We start from the raw sequence: 16,939 nt of genomic DNA, 5'->3' as shown, positions 1-16,939 counted from the left end.
GTGGCAGAAGCGTGTGGAGAGGCTCCCCACAGCACGACCCCAAGTGTGGCGCCTTCCGAAAAAGACCGAGCTGTGGACCCAGGCGCAGGGCCAGTGGTCGCCGAGGGTTACAGGGAGGGAGGGGTGAGCAGGCGGAGCCCAGGGAGGCTCAGGGCGGTGGGGCCGCTCCATCTGGGATCACAGTGGTGGCTGCGTGTCACGCTGTGTGTGCCAACCCGTGGAGCGTGCGGCAGCAGGAGTGGCCCCGACGTGCACCAGACTCTGCTATGGGTGATGACAACGTGTCAGTGCAGGCCCAGTGCCCGTCACAGAGGCGCCCCTGTGGTGGGGGTGTTGATAGTGGAGGAGGCAGTGGGGGGCCCCGGGGTAGGTGAGGCTTCTCTGTGCCCGCGCTGAATCCTGCTATGACCCTAGAACTGCTCTGAAAGGTCAAGTCTGATAACACCCTGTCTAGGTCACAGTGGCACCTTACTTACTGCCCTAGGCCACCCATCTGCCTGACGTGAAAAGCCGGGGGGGAAGGGAAGGGGAGAGAATTTAGAGCAATGCACACGTGTTCCGAGTATGAGTGCATCTTGTTGAAATGCACAGACTGGTAGGGCTTGTCAGGCTAACGAAGAGGTTAATGTGATTTAAGTAAATCATGTCTTTGTGGGGAAAATTAAGGTCATTGTCTTAACCGTCTGCAAGAAAGCACACCGACACCAGAGAAAGTCACGCGTCCTGTCTCCCGCTGCTGGCTGTCTTGCAGGGCGAGGGAGCGACAAAGGGAAGGGCAACACTGCCAACTGGTGCCAGGCCGGAGAATAAACCAGCTGGGGGCCCGCGCCGGTGCAGCCAGAGGGGAAACGCGCGGCTTCCCCAGGTCACGGCACAGCAGGAACGGGGCACGCCCCCCCCCCCCCCCCCCCGTCTCGGCCACAGGGGCGCCGAGGCCCACACCAGGCTCCCCAGCCAGCGGGGTCCTCTGCCCGGCTGCCCGTGCCCCGTGCCCAGACCGCAGCCGCCGGCCAGGCCACCAGGGCTAGCACCCGGCTGCTGGCTCTGGAGAGGCTGAGAACAAGTCGGAGGAGGCCTTGGCTCGCGGCGACTGCATCCTAGCGGAAGCAGCGAGAACTGAGGTAGCGTCAGGTGACAGCGAGGACTCCGGCGGTGCCTGGGGCCTCGCTGTCCCGAGTGACCAGAGGAGGCGCGCCTGAAAGCAGCACTGCAGCCTGACGCCAGGTGGGGGCGCCGGTGGGGGGTCTCCGGAGGCGGCCAGGGCAGGGCCAGACCCCGGGCAGCGGGCGCTGCGTGTGGTGTGCGAGGGAGCAAGGCAAGGGAAGCGGTGGGGCCAGACCCACGGGCCTGGGGACGCACGCGAGAGTGGGGTCTTATTCTGAGGGCCACCACGGAGGTGCAAGTCACGGGAGGGACACAGTTTCTGTAACGTGCTAGAGGCCCACGCCGCCTGGACCTAAGAGAGGCCGACGGGAGACTACGCAGGAGGCTGTGCGGAACGTGGGTGGGGAAGACGAAGGTGGCGACAGTGACCCCGGAGGGGGCAGGCGACGCCGAGGCGTGTTTTGCAGGCGGCCACTGTGAGACTCGCTGCGGGGGCGGCTGAGAGAAGGTCAAAGATGGCTCTCGGGTTTGAGGAAGAAGCTAATAGCAGCCGATGCGCATTGGTTTTTGAGAGCTTGTGTGTCGGCAGGGTCCCAAACTCTCTCTCTCTCTGAATCCTCACGAGATCCCAGCAGGGAGAGTCCTTACAGCCCTTCCACAGGCCAGGAGCCCGAGGCGCGGAGCTGCGGAGGAACGTGGCCCCGGCTGTGCAGGCAAGCATGGCAGCCAACCGCTGCTGGCTCCCGAGGACGCAGAGGACGGGCCACTCACGTGCGGGAGACTCGCAGGAAAGGACAAGTTCAGGTCCCCGCAGTGGCACTTGGCTTCACAGCACAACGGCCCCCGCGCCCCTGAGGGCCAGGTGTGGGGACAGGCAGCAAGCGCGGGCTCCGCCAAGGCTGAGGCTGGGGACCGTGGGAGGGTGGAGGCGACGGCACGGAGGAGTCTAGAAGGAGACGGCCCTCCGCTGCGCAGCCGAGCGCTGGACGGGCCGTGAGGGCACAGGGCAGCGTGGACGCCCCACTCGCCCGCCTCTGCCCTGCGCACCTCCCGCCCATTGCCGGCCTCGTCCTGCGCGCCTGTCTGGGCCCCCCGCTGGCTGAGCGCACAGCCTGACAACCCCTCCCTTCTCCGACCTCTCCTTCTCAAGGGCAGGTCAGCTCCCGTTTTCTGAAATGAGGTGGCGAGAGGACAGGGGTGATGACCGTGCCCTCCCAGCCCCTGTGGGGCAGGAAACAGACAGCTGTGACAGGACTGTTAGGAGTTTGGTTTTCAGCCCTGGCTGCTGTGGCTCAGTGGATTGAGCACCGGCCTGCGAACCAAAGGGTTGCTGGTTCGATTCCCAGTCAGGGCACAGGCTGGGGTGGTGGACAGGTCCCCAGTTGCGGGAACACAAGAGGCAACCACACATTGATGTTTCGCTCCCTTTTTCCTCCTCCCTCCCTCCCTCTCTCTTTAAAAATAAAGAAATACGATATAATAAAAAGAATTTGGTTTTCAAGAGCAAAATCCCACCACATTGTCCCTTGTAGGACCCGAGCCAATCGGCTGCTTCTGGACATCAGGGCAGCTGACCCTCTCTTCACGCTTCATCACCAGAAGGGCACGGCCTTGGTTCGGAGCAACGACCAACTCAAACCACTTGGCGTGGGTGCTGCCAGCACGTCCTGCCACAGGCCTGAGAGTTGACTCTCAACATGCTATTGTCTCAGAAAACGGGGGATGATTTTCGAACCTTACCATGGCCTCAGATGTGGACAGGTCTCTCCGCAGCCCCGTCCGGGGAAGCGTCTCCGCGGGACTCAGCAGGTGCAGCTTTAGTTTGCCGAAGAGGATCTGCAACAGAAGCAGCACAGGCGCTGAGAGGGTCCCAGGGTGAGGGAGCCGAACCCCGCTCTGTCCGGACCAAGCGGCCATCGGCGAAGACACAGAGCAAGAGGCTTCGGCTCCCACTTGGTGCTGTTCTTGGGCTTAAAGCTCTGAAGTGGTGCCTCCCCGTGTGAGAGCCTGAGCTGACACACCCTTCAGAGAACCAACATAAAACAGCACAGAGAAATTCACAAGAAATCTCCCTTCAACCCTGCACAGGAAGTGCATTTGATGAAGAACCAACATGGAGCTTTACCTCACGAAGCTGATTATTACTTGTTATAAGAAACTGCTCTCCTGCAGCAAAATGGGCCTCCCGCTCCAGCTCCTTGAGACGGGACTGTGAAGGCGAGAAAAATGCTTCCTCATTACCCATTTCCCGGTGTCCCTGCTCCCTAAGTCAAGTTAGGGTGACCTGAACCCAAGCACGGTGACATCCCAACAGCCATCTGATCTATGAGATGGCTGCTAAGGGACCGACGGGTAGGGACACAGCCCGGGTCCTGGGTGGAGCAGAGCAGGACGGCAAAGGACATCATCGCCGTACTCAGAACACTATAGGTCAAGACTCATGAGTTGTTTGTTTCTGGAATGTTCCACTTCATATTCTCAAACCATGATGAAGTCCAGGTAACGGAAACTGTGGTGAGGGGGGCACTGCACAAAAACAATCCCACACCCCATCTTTCCCTCTGCACGTTCCAAGTATTTTCTATGCCACAAAAAAATTTTAGTGAACATAATTTTGAATGATTACATGATTTCTATTGCACTATTATGTTATCCCTCACTTAACCAAACCTCTAACTATTGGACCTGTAAGTAACTTTTGGTCTTTAAGTATTAAAATACTGCAATGCACATTTTTATAAAAACGTCTGTAACAGCTCTATTCATAACAGCTAAACACTAAAGATAGCTCAAATCTATGCAAGGAAGAGTAAACAAATTATTGCATAATCACACAATGAAATAGTACTCAGCAATATAAAGAAACAAACTGCCAATAATCTCAAAAAGTTATATTGCGTGGAAGACCAGACACAACAAAGAGCCTGCCGCATGATTCCATTAACACGAAGCTGCAGAGAGGGTTAGACGGAGCTCTGGAAGGAGCGGTGGGATGGCGGTCACCTCTTGGGGATGCAACTGGTGTGTCCATGTGTAAAAACCTGCCCAGATTGCACTGAAGCTTTGCACCAGGCGGTGCTGGGAACGGGAGAGGAGGGACTCCTGGGAGGTAAGGGTCTGCCCCCACCTCTGCCCCGGAGAACAGCTGCAGGGACAGAGTCCGCCTGGCGGAACCAGCTCGGGTCTCTGGAGTCCGTGGAAGCCCAGCACCTTCCAGCGGACACTGGGGGGTCAACTGTGGTTGTCATCGGTCAGCTCCAGCTCCCAGCACAGCAGCGGCTGCCCATACCCCATCCAGCCAGGGGGGCAGCTGTGCATGCGCCTCCAGAGCAGCCCACGCGTGGCTGGCAGGAACCACGGTGGGCAATCAGGGCCCCATGTGCCAAGGGTCGGGACCTGGGACCTGACAGGTGGCTGCTGCTCCTAATCACAGAGATGCAGACAAAGGGGGAGCAGCCATTGTTGCTGCACCTCTAGCCGGCCCCCCATTGCAAGCCCTTCCCCCTCCAGCTGAAGCGGCTTTGGGGGGATTTAAAGGTCCAGCGCCCTTTTTTACCTCCACTCACATTTCACGCTTTCTCCTTTCAGGAGCCGGGTAGTAAAGACAAGGACACTCAAAAGGAACTGTACACAAGGGAACACCAGAGGTGACGTGAGCCCAGGGGACGGCTCAGAACCGGCCTGAGGACCCGCGGCTCCCCCTCAGGGGGTGCTCCACAAGGACAAGAGACCATAAGCAAAGAAACAAAAATAACAGGGAGAAAGAGCAAACCCGGGGGTGGGTGGGGGAGGGTGATATCCAGAGACACGACATTAATGGACTCAAATGTCCAGGGCTCCACAAGTAATCACAGGGCTACAAAGAAACAGGGAGGTATGGCCCATAGAGAGGAAAAACTCAACAGAAACTGTCCCTAAAAAAGACCTGATGGCAGGTCTACTAAACAAGAACTTTAAAACTGTCTTAAAGATGCTCCAGGAACTAAAGGGAGATGGAGGGAAAGTCAAGAAAACTATGTGTGAGCAGAACAGAAACAGCCACAAGGGGACAGGAAGCAAGAAACGGAGGAGGACAGTAAGTGACCTGAAAGTACTCCTTAGGGACGCCAAGGCAGGTTGGGCAGAACCGGGACCGCTGAGAGAGAACAGCAGAAATCACCGAAGCCGTGAGCGGAGCCTAAGGAACCCGGGGGCACCCCAAGCACAGAAACCCCTGAAGGAGGGAGGGAGAGGAAGGGGCGGCAAGCCTGTCTGGAGATAGAATGGCTGAGAGCTTCTCAAAGTCGTGAAAGGCGTGAACATAAACATCCAAGCAGCTCCACAGACTTCTAGTAGATCAATACCAAGACACATTATAATCAAACTTCCAAAAGACAAAAAGAGAGAGAATCTTGAAAGCAGCAAGAGAGACCAGGGATCCTCAGTAAGACTATAAGCAGATTTCTCACCAAAAACTTTATAGAGGCCAGAATATAGTGGGCCATTATCTTCACAATGCTGACAGAAAACAACTGTCAACTGAGATAGCTGTCAGCTGCCCTTCCAGGGTGCGGGACACACAGAGACCCCTCCAGATGAGCACAAGCTGAGGGTGCCGGAACCCGAGCCCTGGAGGAAATGCCGCAGGGAGGCTGGGGCTGAAAGGCGGGCGGCTGCAAAGCTCCACAGAGATAGACACAGTTATAAAACTAGGGTTATGGTGGTCATTGTTTGGAGCTGTGCTTTTGGCTTTCTGCAGAATTTAAGAAAAAAACAATTGAGTGTAAAAGCTGATATTACTAAAGCTTTAGTTTGTATCCCCAATCTTGTTTTCCACATAATATAAGAGACTAATGCATTTGAAAATTACTAGTTTATGTTTCAGGGAATGCAATGTGTAAGAACGTAATTTTGTGACATCAACAGCTGAAAGGGGCGGGGACAGGGCTGCAAAGGAGCTGGGCTTTAGTGCGTTGCTGGAGTTAAGCGGGTATAAATTCAAATCAGTGCTGTGACAGTGCGGTGTCATCCCATGGAAACCACAAAGCAAGCAGCTATAGAATATACACAAAAGGAAATGAAAAAGCATTTTAAACACCAAAAAAGACAGTAATGCAGGAAATTAGAAACAAAAAAAAGCTATTGAGCTTATGGAAAACAAATAGCACAATGGTAGCTCCCTGTCTCTCCTTATCAGCAATTACTTAAATATAAAGGGAGCAAAGTCTTCAATCAGAAAGACAGAGATTGGCAGAATGGATAAAAACACATGATCCAACCACATGCTGTCTGTAAGAGACTCATTGTACATTTAAAGATACAAACTGGTTGAAAGTGAAAAGATGGACGATATTCCATGGAAACAGTAATCCCCACAGAGCAGGGGCGGCTACATTAATCTCAGACAAAACAGGCTTTAAATAAAAAATGGTTACAAGAGACAAAGGATGACATTATATATTTGATACAGCACAACGATATACTGATTATAAACATTTTACACTCCCAGTGACAGACCATCAAGTAAATGAAGAAAAACTAACAGAACTGTAGGAAAAATAGACAGTTCCACAGTACATGGAGACTTGAATACTCTATTCACAATGATGAATAGGAAAACTTTGTTGATAGCTATGAAAAACTCTGCTGGAATTTTGAATGGGATTGTGTTAAATTTATAGATCAATTTGGGGATCACTGGCACTCTGAGTATTCTAAACCATGAATATAGTATATCTTTCCATTTATAGGGCTTCTTTGACTTCTTTCATTAGTATTTTATAATTTTCAACATACAGATTTATACCTAATATTTTGGGATACTATTATAAGGGCATTGCTTATTTAATTTCAGTATCTAATTGTTCGTTGGCAATTGCAGAGATACAATTGATTTTTGTATATTGACTTCGCATCTTGGTATCTCAATAAACTCACTTGTTATTCCTAGGAAGTTTATTGTTGTTTCCATGAAATCTTCTACAGAAGGTTTCTGTTTATTTTGCCCACATCCATGAGAGGAATCACGATCTATGGCAGCTATAGCCTTAAGAAATGTACTTCTTCAATAACAAGACTTGGAAATTGAAATTGCTCCTTGATCCATGGGCTGCAGAATGGGTTAGCAGGCCTGAAAACAGCATTAATCTCCTTTAGAACTCTGGGTAACCAGGTGCCTTGTCAGTGAGCAGTAATATTTTGAAAGGAATCTTTCGTTCTGAGCAGTAGGTCTCAACAGTGGGCTCAAAATATCCAGTAAACCAGGTTGTAAACAGATGTGCCGTGTTCCAGCATTTGTTGGCCCATTTATCAAGCCCAGGCAGAGCAGATTTGGCATAATCCTTAAGGGCCCTAGGATTTTTATAGTAAGTGAGCACTGGCTTCAGCTTAAAGTCACCGGTTGCATTAGACCCTCACAAGAGAGTCAGCCTGTCCTGTGGAGCTTTGGAGCCAGCCACTGACGTCTCCGTAGCTACGAAGTCCTAGATGGCATCATCTTCCGATATAAGGCTGTTCATCTACATTAAAAATCTGTGTTTAGTGCAGCTACTTCACTAACTGTCTCAGCTGACCTTCTGTAGACCTCGTGCAGCGCCTGCAGCGCATCTGCTACTCCACCCGGCCCTCGTTGTGACTGAGTTCATCCATCCAGATCCCTGACACTTTCTCACTTTTACTTTCCTTTGCACTCACACTTGCTTGTTTTGCGCAACAGGCCTAGCTTTCAGCCTGCCTTGGCTTCCAACATGCCTTCCTCACCAAGCTCATCTTCCCAGCTTTTGATTAAAGTGAGACACATGGGACTCTTCCCTTCACTGAACACTGAGAGGCCACTGTAAGGTTATTCACTGGCCTGATTTCATACCGTTGTGTGTCAGGGAAAGGGGAGGACTGAGGGAAGGGAGGGCGCCAGGGGAGTGGCTGGTCAGTGGAACAGTCAGAACACACATTTATTGATTATGTTCTCCGTCTTTTGTGGGTTGGTTACTGGCATCCTGAAACAATTACAATAGTAACATCAAAGATCACTGATTACAGATCACCAAGACAAATACCATAATGAAAAAAACTGAAATACTGTGAGAATTACTACAATGTGACTCAAAGACATAAAGTGGGTAAATGGTGTTGGAAAAACGATGCAGACAGACTTACTTGACACAGGATTTCCACAGACCTTGCATTTGTAAAAAACGCAGTATCTGCGAAGCACAGTAAAGCCAAGAGCAACAGAACAAGGTGTGCCTGCACTTAGGCATTAACTTGAGCTAGAAGTTGAAAGACTTGTGCAATAAGCACAACAAAACATTGCTGAAAGAAAGTTGTAAAGACATAAAAATGGAAACACATTTCATATTATGGATGGGAAGACTTAATATACTAAGATGTCAATAATACTCAAGTGATCTACAGAGTCAATTTGATCCCTATCAAAATCCAAAGACATTTTTTCAGAAATAGAAAAATCCATCCTAAGCTTCCTATGGAATTTCAAGAGACATTGAGTAGCCAAAAGTCTTGAAACAAGAACAAAACTGAGGACTCACACACCCTGATTTCAAAGCGTCTACAGAGCACAGAAACCCAACGGCGTGGTCCTGGCGTGAAGGCGCCATGGAGCCCCAGGGATAAGAACAGCGAATCCAGACACAAACTCGCATGTGCAGTCAGATGTCCTCTGACAAGGGCACCCCCTCAGCGGGGAGGACAGGCTTCCCCACAAACGGCGCTGGGGAGACTGGGCTCCACAAGCAAAAGGATGAAGCTGGACCCTTACCCAACACCATACGCAAAAATGAACTCAGAACGGATCAGGGGACGTGTAAGACTCCAAGCACTAAAACTCTTAGAAGAAAACACAGGACGAGTTTTCACAGCATTGGGATTGGCCAGGATTTCTTGGATATGACACCGAAGGCTCAGGCAACAAAGAGAAAATAGAAAAGTTAGACGTCATGAAAATTAAAAATTTTTGTGCAACAAAAGACAGTCTCAACAGAGTAAAAAGGCAACCCACAGAATCAGAGAAAATATTTGTAAGTCCTATGTCTGATAAAGGATTAATATCCAGAATATAAGAAAACTCTTAAAACTCAACAAGAACAACCCAATTAAAAGTGGGCAAAAATTAAATAGATATTTTCCCAAAGAAAATATACTAGTGGCCAATAATCCCATGACAATATTCTCCCCCTCACGAATCATTAGTGAAACGCAAGTCAGAACTACCATGGGAGCCCACCTCACCCCCGTGAGCACGGCTGCTGTTAAAAAGTAGGAACGACCGGTGCCGGCGAGGGTGTAGAGAAGCGAACCCGCGTGCGCTGTGGGCGGGAGTGCGAAACGGAGCAGCCACTGTGGGGCAAGTACGGTGGGCCCTCACGAAACTAAGAGCATAATCACCACAAGATTCTGGCAGTTCATTCTGGGACATGTGCAGCAGTCCCTCTCTACGTCATGGTTCACTTACTGCGGCCTCACTGTACCGCGGGGTTTCTAAAAATATTATATTTAATTATTTATCGCGGATTTTTCACTCTATCGCGCGATTTTGCGGTAAGGTATACGTATGTTGTTCAAGTTTCATAGGTTTAAGAGCATAGAATAAATGTCAGGTTCCTACTTTGCGGGGGGGGGGGGTCTGGAATGTAATACCCGTGGTGAGGAATACTGTATTCAAGAGGCTGAAAGCGGGGTCTCAGAGCGCCTCACACCCTGTCCACAGCAGCAGCGCCCCCAGCCGCTGAGACGTGGGAGCGACCCAGGTTGCCGCCCCTGCGGCGGATGCACGGATAGCACAGCGAGGTCTGTACACACAACGGAGTACGACTGGGCCGCAGAGAGGAGGAAATTCTGACACAGACCACAGCCTGCATCACCTGAGGACATTATGCTCAGCGAGAGAAGCCCGTCCCCAAAAGGCCAGCTGATGCCATGCACACGACATACTCAGGGCAGTGAGATCGCTGAGCCAGGAAGCAGAGGGTGGCTGCCGGGGGCGGGAGAACGGGAGCTCGAGGTTCATGGGCACAGAGTCAATTCTGCAAGATGGAATCGGTCACGGGCTGGGGGCGGGGACGGCCGCCCACCACGCGGATGTGCTGACGACCACTGACCTGCGTGGTTAGAAGCACGCAACTAGTACGTTTTATGTTCTGTGTATTTTATCACAATAAGGACAAAACACCTGTATTATACCATTCACATACGTAATTTATTTCTTAAAAACTGTGAAAAAAGAAAAACCAGTTCCAGGTAGATCATAGACCTAAATGAAAAGCCTAATGAAGATATAACACATGAGAATACTTCATGAGCTTGAAGAAAAGATTTCTTAAATAGAAGCAAAAAGCACCGGAAAAGACTGGTAAATTACACTGCATTAAAAATTAAGTCCTGGCTGGTGTGGTCAGTGGACTGAGCTCCTGCCTGCGAACCAAAGGGTCGGCAGTTTGATTCCCAGGCAGGGCACAGGCCTGGGTTGGGGGCCAGGTCCCCAGTTGGGGGCTTGTGAGAGGGAACCATAATTGTTTCTCTCCCTCTCTTTCTCCCTTCTTTCCCCTCTCTCTAAAGTAAATAAAATCCTTTTTAAAAAACTAAGAACTTCTGTTGAACAAAAGTTGCCATATATGAGTAAAAACATAAGACAGAGAGAAGGTGTAGATGCCAAGCCTGTCACCAGAATAAATTCAAGTGTCCTATAAATCAGTGAGAGAAGGACAAAACCCTCAGACCCTTCGCCATCGAGAAACTCCTGGCAGCGCTGACATGAGAAGCTTTCAGCCTCATTAATAGTCACAAAAATAGGAGCCAAAGTCATGCTGGTACACCCCACGTCCTCGCCAAAACGGCTGCCACGAAGCCTGACATCCCGTGGGGGTGAAGGCGGGAAGTGACAGGACCCCGTGTGCGCCGCTGGAGGGTGAGACCTGGGAAAGCAATTAGCTGAGCAGCCCATCCCTGTGCCCCTGACCCCAGCAGCCCCCCCTGCCTCCCCCCCCCAGAGGCACGTGCTCAGGCGCCCGAGGCCCACTCAAGGCTGCAGCGCAGTTCGTGATGACTGCAAACTGGAGCAACCCAGATGCAGACCAACAGTGGGACAGAGTCCTGCAATGGAGACCAGAGGGCACGGCTGAGCGGCAGCGGTCAGGGGCAGCGAGCGACCTGCAGCCCCACAGGTGCACCGAATGGAGAGACTGAAGGAAAGCGGCGGGCGGGGCCTGCCAGTCCCAGGCTCTGACCCAGGAGATGCTGCTACAGAGGTTTCCTTTTCTTTAAAGATTTTATTTATTTTTAGAGAGAGGGGAAAGGAGAAAGAAAACAAGGGAGAGAAACATCAATATGCAAAAGATACATTGACTGCTTGCCTCTTGCCCCTAACTGGGGACCTGGCCCGCAAACCAGGCCTGTGCCCTGACTGGGAATTGAACCGGTGACCTTTGGGTTTGCAGGCCGGTGCTCAGCCCACTGAGCCACACCTGCCAGGGCCTGGAGGCTTCTTTAAGTGGAACACTTTAATGCATCTTTTCATGCATCTTTATGTGTCCCTCTGTGTTTTTATTATTTACTGTTAGAAAGTTGTGTTTTTGCTTTTTAAAGAATCCAAGAAACTCATGAGTTCCCCTCACCAAACTATAAGGGGCAATGTCCGTTCAAGGACCCAACTCGGGCAGGTCGCTGAGGCTCTGTTAAACCCAGGACACATCCACGCGGGAGAGCAACCAGAGGTGACGCGCATTTGAATCCATTCCGAGTGGCTGCCCTGCTGGCCCCAGAGGGAGGAGGAACAGACCAGCACAGGTCTGGGAAGTAAAGGGAGGCCACTCTCGACCGGCCGTGGGGAGCCGCTGAGGACAGACGGTGCTCACAGTACAGACGGTTTCCCTGGTAACCTACCCCAAGAAGCGCCGAGGTCCTCTCTAAGTCTTCCTTGTCCACCTGAATGCAGTGGCTTTCCATCACTGTGGTCCAAAAACCAAGCAGAGAAAGTCCCATTAGTGACTCACTTCTGCGAAGGAGGCGGTGGGCAGGCAGCGAGCCACACCCCCTCAGGAGGACAATAATGATAACGCCTGCTGTAAGCCCACCTTGCCGCGGTGCCCCTTAGGGCCAGTATTTGAGCCAGCAACGGAGGCCGTGGCATGGGGATGCACACAGGCCAGCCGCAATCTGTCGAGGGAGCTGGGCAAGGCTCTGCCCTCCTGCATCCCGCAGGACCCGGGCAGAGGGGTGGTGCGGGGCCAGGGCAGGGGCGAGCCCTGCCACCATCCCCCAGGGCCACACCGGGATGACAACTGCTGACAGGCTGACATCCAGGAGGGGCCCGGATCCAGACAGCACAGAAGAGACCCCCCCATGACCGAAATGTCAGCGCCTTCCTGTCCCTCTACACCAAGAAGCGATGTGGTACAAACCCTCTTGTTACCAAAAGGAAAAGCAAAGGGCCCCCCCTCTTCAGGGCCTGTGCTGCACCCTGCCTGCCCCTGACACATTAACAGAGGATCAGTCCTTCCCAGCAGCGTAAAGAGTTCTGCAGAAGCGACTGGACGTCACCTTTAGGGTAGCTTACCTGCCAAAACTGGTATCAGAGGAAGCTCCAAAGTCCAAAAGAGTTGCCATAAACCATAAGCCTGTGTCGAAGGAAGAAATACCCAATATCCATGTTACTTTTAACCGATTATTTGTACCTGCACTTGGTGGACTCGCCGGGCTGAAGCCGGGCACCTCCTGCAGTGGGCAGGGGCAGTTTCCCACGCCATAGCGCTCTGTCCTTCCCGTGTCCTGCTGAGCTAATATTCCCGAGCCCCGGGAGGCAGTCAGAAATGGGAGTGCGTGTCCCACCCGTTTTCTGTCATCTTTCTCATTTTTAAGGTGGATACAGGTGTTTGTGGATTTTTAGTCCAGATGATAAAATCTGCAATCTTTAACTCCATTTTAATTTCAGGATAGGTTAACTGAAGTCCCAAGCATGTGACTAGCATTTTCCTCAGCCTGAATCGACTGCTGACAAACATGGGGAAGTGAGATCTTCCCGTGGGGTCACGCCCACCGAGCGCGGGAAACACGGACCCTGTCATCCGCCCTCCCGTGCTCATCCTCAGAGCCCCGTCTCTCGTCCCTGCACAGCCCTCACGTCCTCGGCCTGCCTCTATGCCCTCCAGCCTGCAATGCCTGGCTCCTACTCTGCTCTCGGGGGGGCGGGGGAGGCCCCCCTCCCCACCAGCTTGTGGGGCACAGGGGCTGCCCCCCTCCGCCTGCAGCCACCCCTCCCGACCCGCAGCCCCTGAGGGGCCAACTGCTCTCCCAGGCCCTGGTACCAGCTGGCCCTTCAAGCCCGGGACTGGGAAAGCTTCCAACCAGCGCCCGTCCCCGAGGCTTCCCCCTCCCGAGGGCCCTCGCATTTACACAGCCCCTTCGCTCAGCACCCTGTGGTCACTGTCCTCTGCTGCGCAGCGGGACCAAGTGGGCTGTGCCCATGTCCCCATCGACTGAAATCACTCTCAGCTCTCATGTTAACTGCAGCATTAGAAATGTTCCAACTGGACTGGGGGCTTTAAAACGTTACAGTGGTTCGCTTAGAGAAAACATTGTAAAAGCTGCAGATCTTATCATCAGGACCACCCCTTTGGGGGGACGGGGTGAACCCGGCCTTAGCACTCCATGTGCTGCTTCCTGCGAGTGTGGGTGCAAAGGGCAGAGAGCGGGGCGCCTGCTCCCACAAGAGGTGGGGGCCTTGCCTTCAGCTGCAAGCAGAGGTCCATCGTAAGCCTGTAGAGTGTCCTCAGGTTCGCACGTACGTCCTGATTCTTTAAGGGAGCAAAATAATTTAAAATTAGGCGCCCTTGGCAGCAAGGCCGTCACAACCTGGGAGGGACACCCTCACAGAAGAGCGGACCAGCTCGGTGGCCGAGCCCTTCCACACAGAGCGCACACTGGCGGCCGCACTGGTCACCGAGGAGACAGGCGCCTCGTGGGCAAACGCAAGCCACCTGCTGCCGACGCCTTCTCTCCAACCCCATTTTCTGCGCGTCCTGCAGGTAGCGAGCCACCAAGAGGCCGAGTGCCCAGGGTATGAGGCCTGCACGGGGCACAGACAGGAGGACACGGACCTGGCCTCTGGGTCCCCACAGCCCCCACCCACCGCGAGCGAGCCTCACAGCCTGCCCAGTCCCCGGACGACGAGCGGGGCCTGCCGCAGCCCCCCACTGGCTGCTCGCCGCCCGCCCGGAGCCCCAGCACCTGCCAGTGTCGGCCCGGATGCCGGGCGAGTCAGACCCCCGTCTCTGCCACCCCTGGGCCGGGCTGCCCGCACACCTGCCCCCTTTGTTCCCGGGAGTCAGCCCCGGGCTTGGCTCCGCCACGAATGACGGGCGGGGCGCTGGGAGCCCACCCACATCCAGCTCCTGGCCACGCTGCGGCCTGCATGCCCCCACTCCGCGCAGCTCCCCAGGACAAGACAGAGCTCCTTGGGGGCCCCGCCCCCCGCATCTCCTCCTCCTCCTCACAGGTGGTCTTGCTGCTCCACACAGGAGCCACTTCCTCTAGGGACCCCGGAAGGTCTGCACACTGCCCCGCCCCCGGAGCCCCACTTCCCTCCCTGAACCCCACGCAACCCCTCAGACAGCGCGCAGTGGCCGCCCCCCTCCTGCCGCGGCTGGACACTAAGACCCACGGGAAGCTCCTGCGAGGCTCGTGTGGATGAGGCCCGGGGAGGGCTCCCGGGGGGACCAGAGTGCCAGGCCTGTGGGGCGGGGGGCCACCGAGCAGCCGAACCCCCAGCGCTGCTCAGGGAGAAAGTGGGCCCTCCGACCAGGTGCTCTGCTCCCGCAGTCACCCCCGCCCCTCACTCACAGGTCACACTAGGAAGCACCCAGACGTGAGGGTCAGACATCCAAATGCTGGAAGGCAGCCTCAACGTGACCGTGGGCAAGGCGCACCACGGTGCCATCTCTGCACCTGCGTTTGTCACCTGATAAGGCTGAGGTGACAACCCCTTTCAGTGCCAGTGTCTCAGCTTCTATTTGGGGACAGCCTGGAGCCTGGGTGGGACTACTAATCTCGTGCTCCTCCCTCCCCTCCAGGGGACAAACGAGGCGGTGATAAAGGGGAAACTCGGTAAATAGGTCGTTGCTCACAGCTGGCCCAGGGCCGTGGGCTCCTGCTCCCCGGGTCCCCAGAGCCTGGCTCTGCGTTTCCTTGCAGTCTGTGAGCTACCCACATCCCTCTGACAAGTCCCCTCTGACGTTAAGGGACAGCGGGCTTCTGTGTTTTCTACCCCGAGCCCATGAGACAGCCACAGACGGCACACGAGGCTCAGGGCAGGTGGCGAGCGTCCCAGCGGGGGGCGGCGGGCACACGGGCTGACACCGCCCCTGCCCCCCGCCCCCTGCCCCCCACATGGGCCTTCCCTCGTGCTTCTGACCTGCAGCGGTCAGCGTCCGTGGCGGAGGCCTGAGAAGAGGGGCCCGGTTGTGCCCCCGCGGCTGGTCTCCCTCCCGCCTTGCCCAGGGCAGGGCTCCCGAGCTGCGAGCACCCCGCTTGTCCAGGGCCGGCTGTGGGCTGGAGCAGCCTCCCCCAGCAGCGCCCGCGCAGGCGGCCCTCGGGCGAGCCAGCGGAAATGAACAGCGGCCGTGGCCGTGGATCACGGCTCTGCCCCTGAGGTCGTTTCCAGTGGAAAGTTAGGGCGGCGTGAAGGTGGAAAAAATCTGATCTTAAAACAACTCACCACCACACGTCTTGAGGAGTTCCCATGCGTGCCGCTTGCTGGAACCGGGATGTGGTTCTCAACGTATTTTGCCACTAAATCTCCAAAGGATGGGGCCGCATCACGGGGATCAATGAGCCAGGCGGCAATTGTGGGGTCGAGCCCCACAAACCCAGCCGCTGAGGAGAAGAAGCGGATCTCGTCACTGAGAGCACAAGGAACTGCGCTCTCTCTGCTTCCACACGCATCTCGCGGGCCCCATTCCCCGCCCCAGTGCTGCCGCCACGCACAGACCGCGCAGGCCCCATGGGCGGGCGGTCCCTCTGTGCGCAGGGTTCTCGGACCTCTGCCCAGCGGCCTCCACGAACCCAGTCCCCAAAGGCCGGTCTCCACGGGAAACAGCCAACGCCACCAAGGGGTGGAGGGAGGCCCCACACTGACTTGCAGTTTGCCTCTCTCAGAATGTCTAACGAGACCAAAGGCAGGGGCCTCGGCCACACGTCCTGCCTCCCCCTCCTTCCTCTCCGGCTCCGTCCCCTCCCCTCCCCTCTTCCCGCTTCTCAGTCACTGTAACCCTTTCCAAGTCCTCCCAGGCCACCCTGACCCCGTGGCACATTCGGGTGCACAGGGATCCCAGTGTCACAGGTCAGAGTCACCGAGCACACAGCATGGAGTTCGGGGGGGTGGGGTGTGTGTGTGTGTACAAGACACTGGACACGCCGGGCATGTGCCCCGCCGTGAGGTCACCCTGAGATCACCAGCTGTGTAAACAGACCCAGCGGGACCAGCCTGGTAGCCCGGGAGGCCCTGTCACCTGAAGCGCCAGCTGTCTCACTTGAAAACTGGAGGGAAAGAGGTGTGCGTGTGTGTGTGTGTGTGTGTGTGAGAGAGAGAGAGAGAGAGAGAGAGAGAGAGAGAGAGAGACATGTGGAGGCCCTTTTACAAAAACAAGAACACTTGCTAAATAGGTCCGTCTTCGTTCCAGAGCCCTTCAGACTTGGGGCGGTCATAAAAGGCTGGGAGCTCATACCGAAGGAGGAAGTCTGACCCCGCGGGGCTGTAACGCTCCACAGTGCAGCACCGCAGGAGGGAGTCTGCCTGCGAGCAGCCGGCAGCCTCAGGTCACAGGCCATTACCTGGGACGCCCCTGGC

General features: G+C 54.7%; 1 protein-coding gene across 1 annotated transcript in view; it reads right to left on the bottom strand.

The window, feature by feature from the left end:
* The window catches only part of POLN (DNA polymerase nu), an 86,808-nt gene that overhangs the window by 49,557 nt on the left and 20,312 nt on the right, over positions 1-16,939 (bottom strand). The window contains exons 6-11 of the mRNA XM_090267165.1: positions 15,809-15,966; positions 13,821-13,889; positions 12,653-12,713; positions 11,980-12,044; positions 3,230-3,313; positions 2,845-2,940 (exon numbers count right to left, since the gene is read on the bottom strand). Of these exons, the coding sequence (XP_090123291.1) occupies positions 2,845-2,940; positions 3,230-3,313; positions 11,980-12,044; positions 12,653-12,713; positions 13,821-13,889; positions 15,809-15,966 (533 nt within the window). The remainder of the gene's footprint in view (positions 1-2,844; positions 2,941-3,229; positions 3,314-11,979; positions 12,045-12,652; positions 12,714-13,820; positions 13,890-15,808; positions 15,967-16,939) is intronic.

The sequence above is a fragment of the Furipterus horrens genome, unplaced genomic scaffold, assembly GCF_987537825.1.
Source record: "Furipterus horrens unplaced genomic scaffold, mFurHor1.1.pri manual_scaffold_2, whole genome shotgun sequence".
Lineage (NCBI taxonomy): Eukaryota > Metazoa > Chordata > Mammalia > Chiroptera > Furipteridae > Furipterus > Furipterus horrens.
This window is presented reverse-complemented; position numbering and strand designations above follow the sequence as displayed.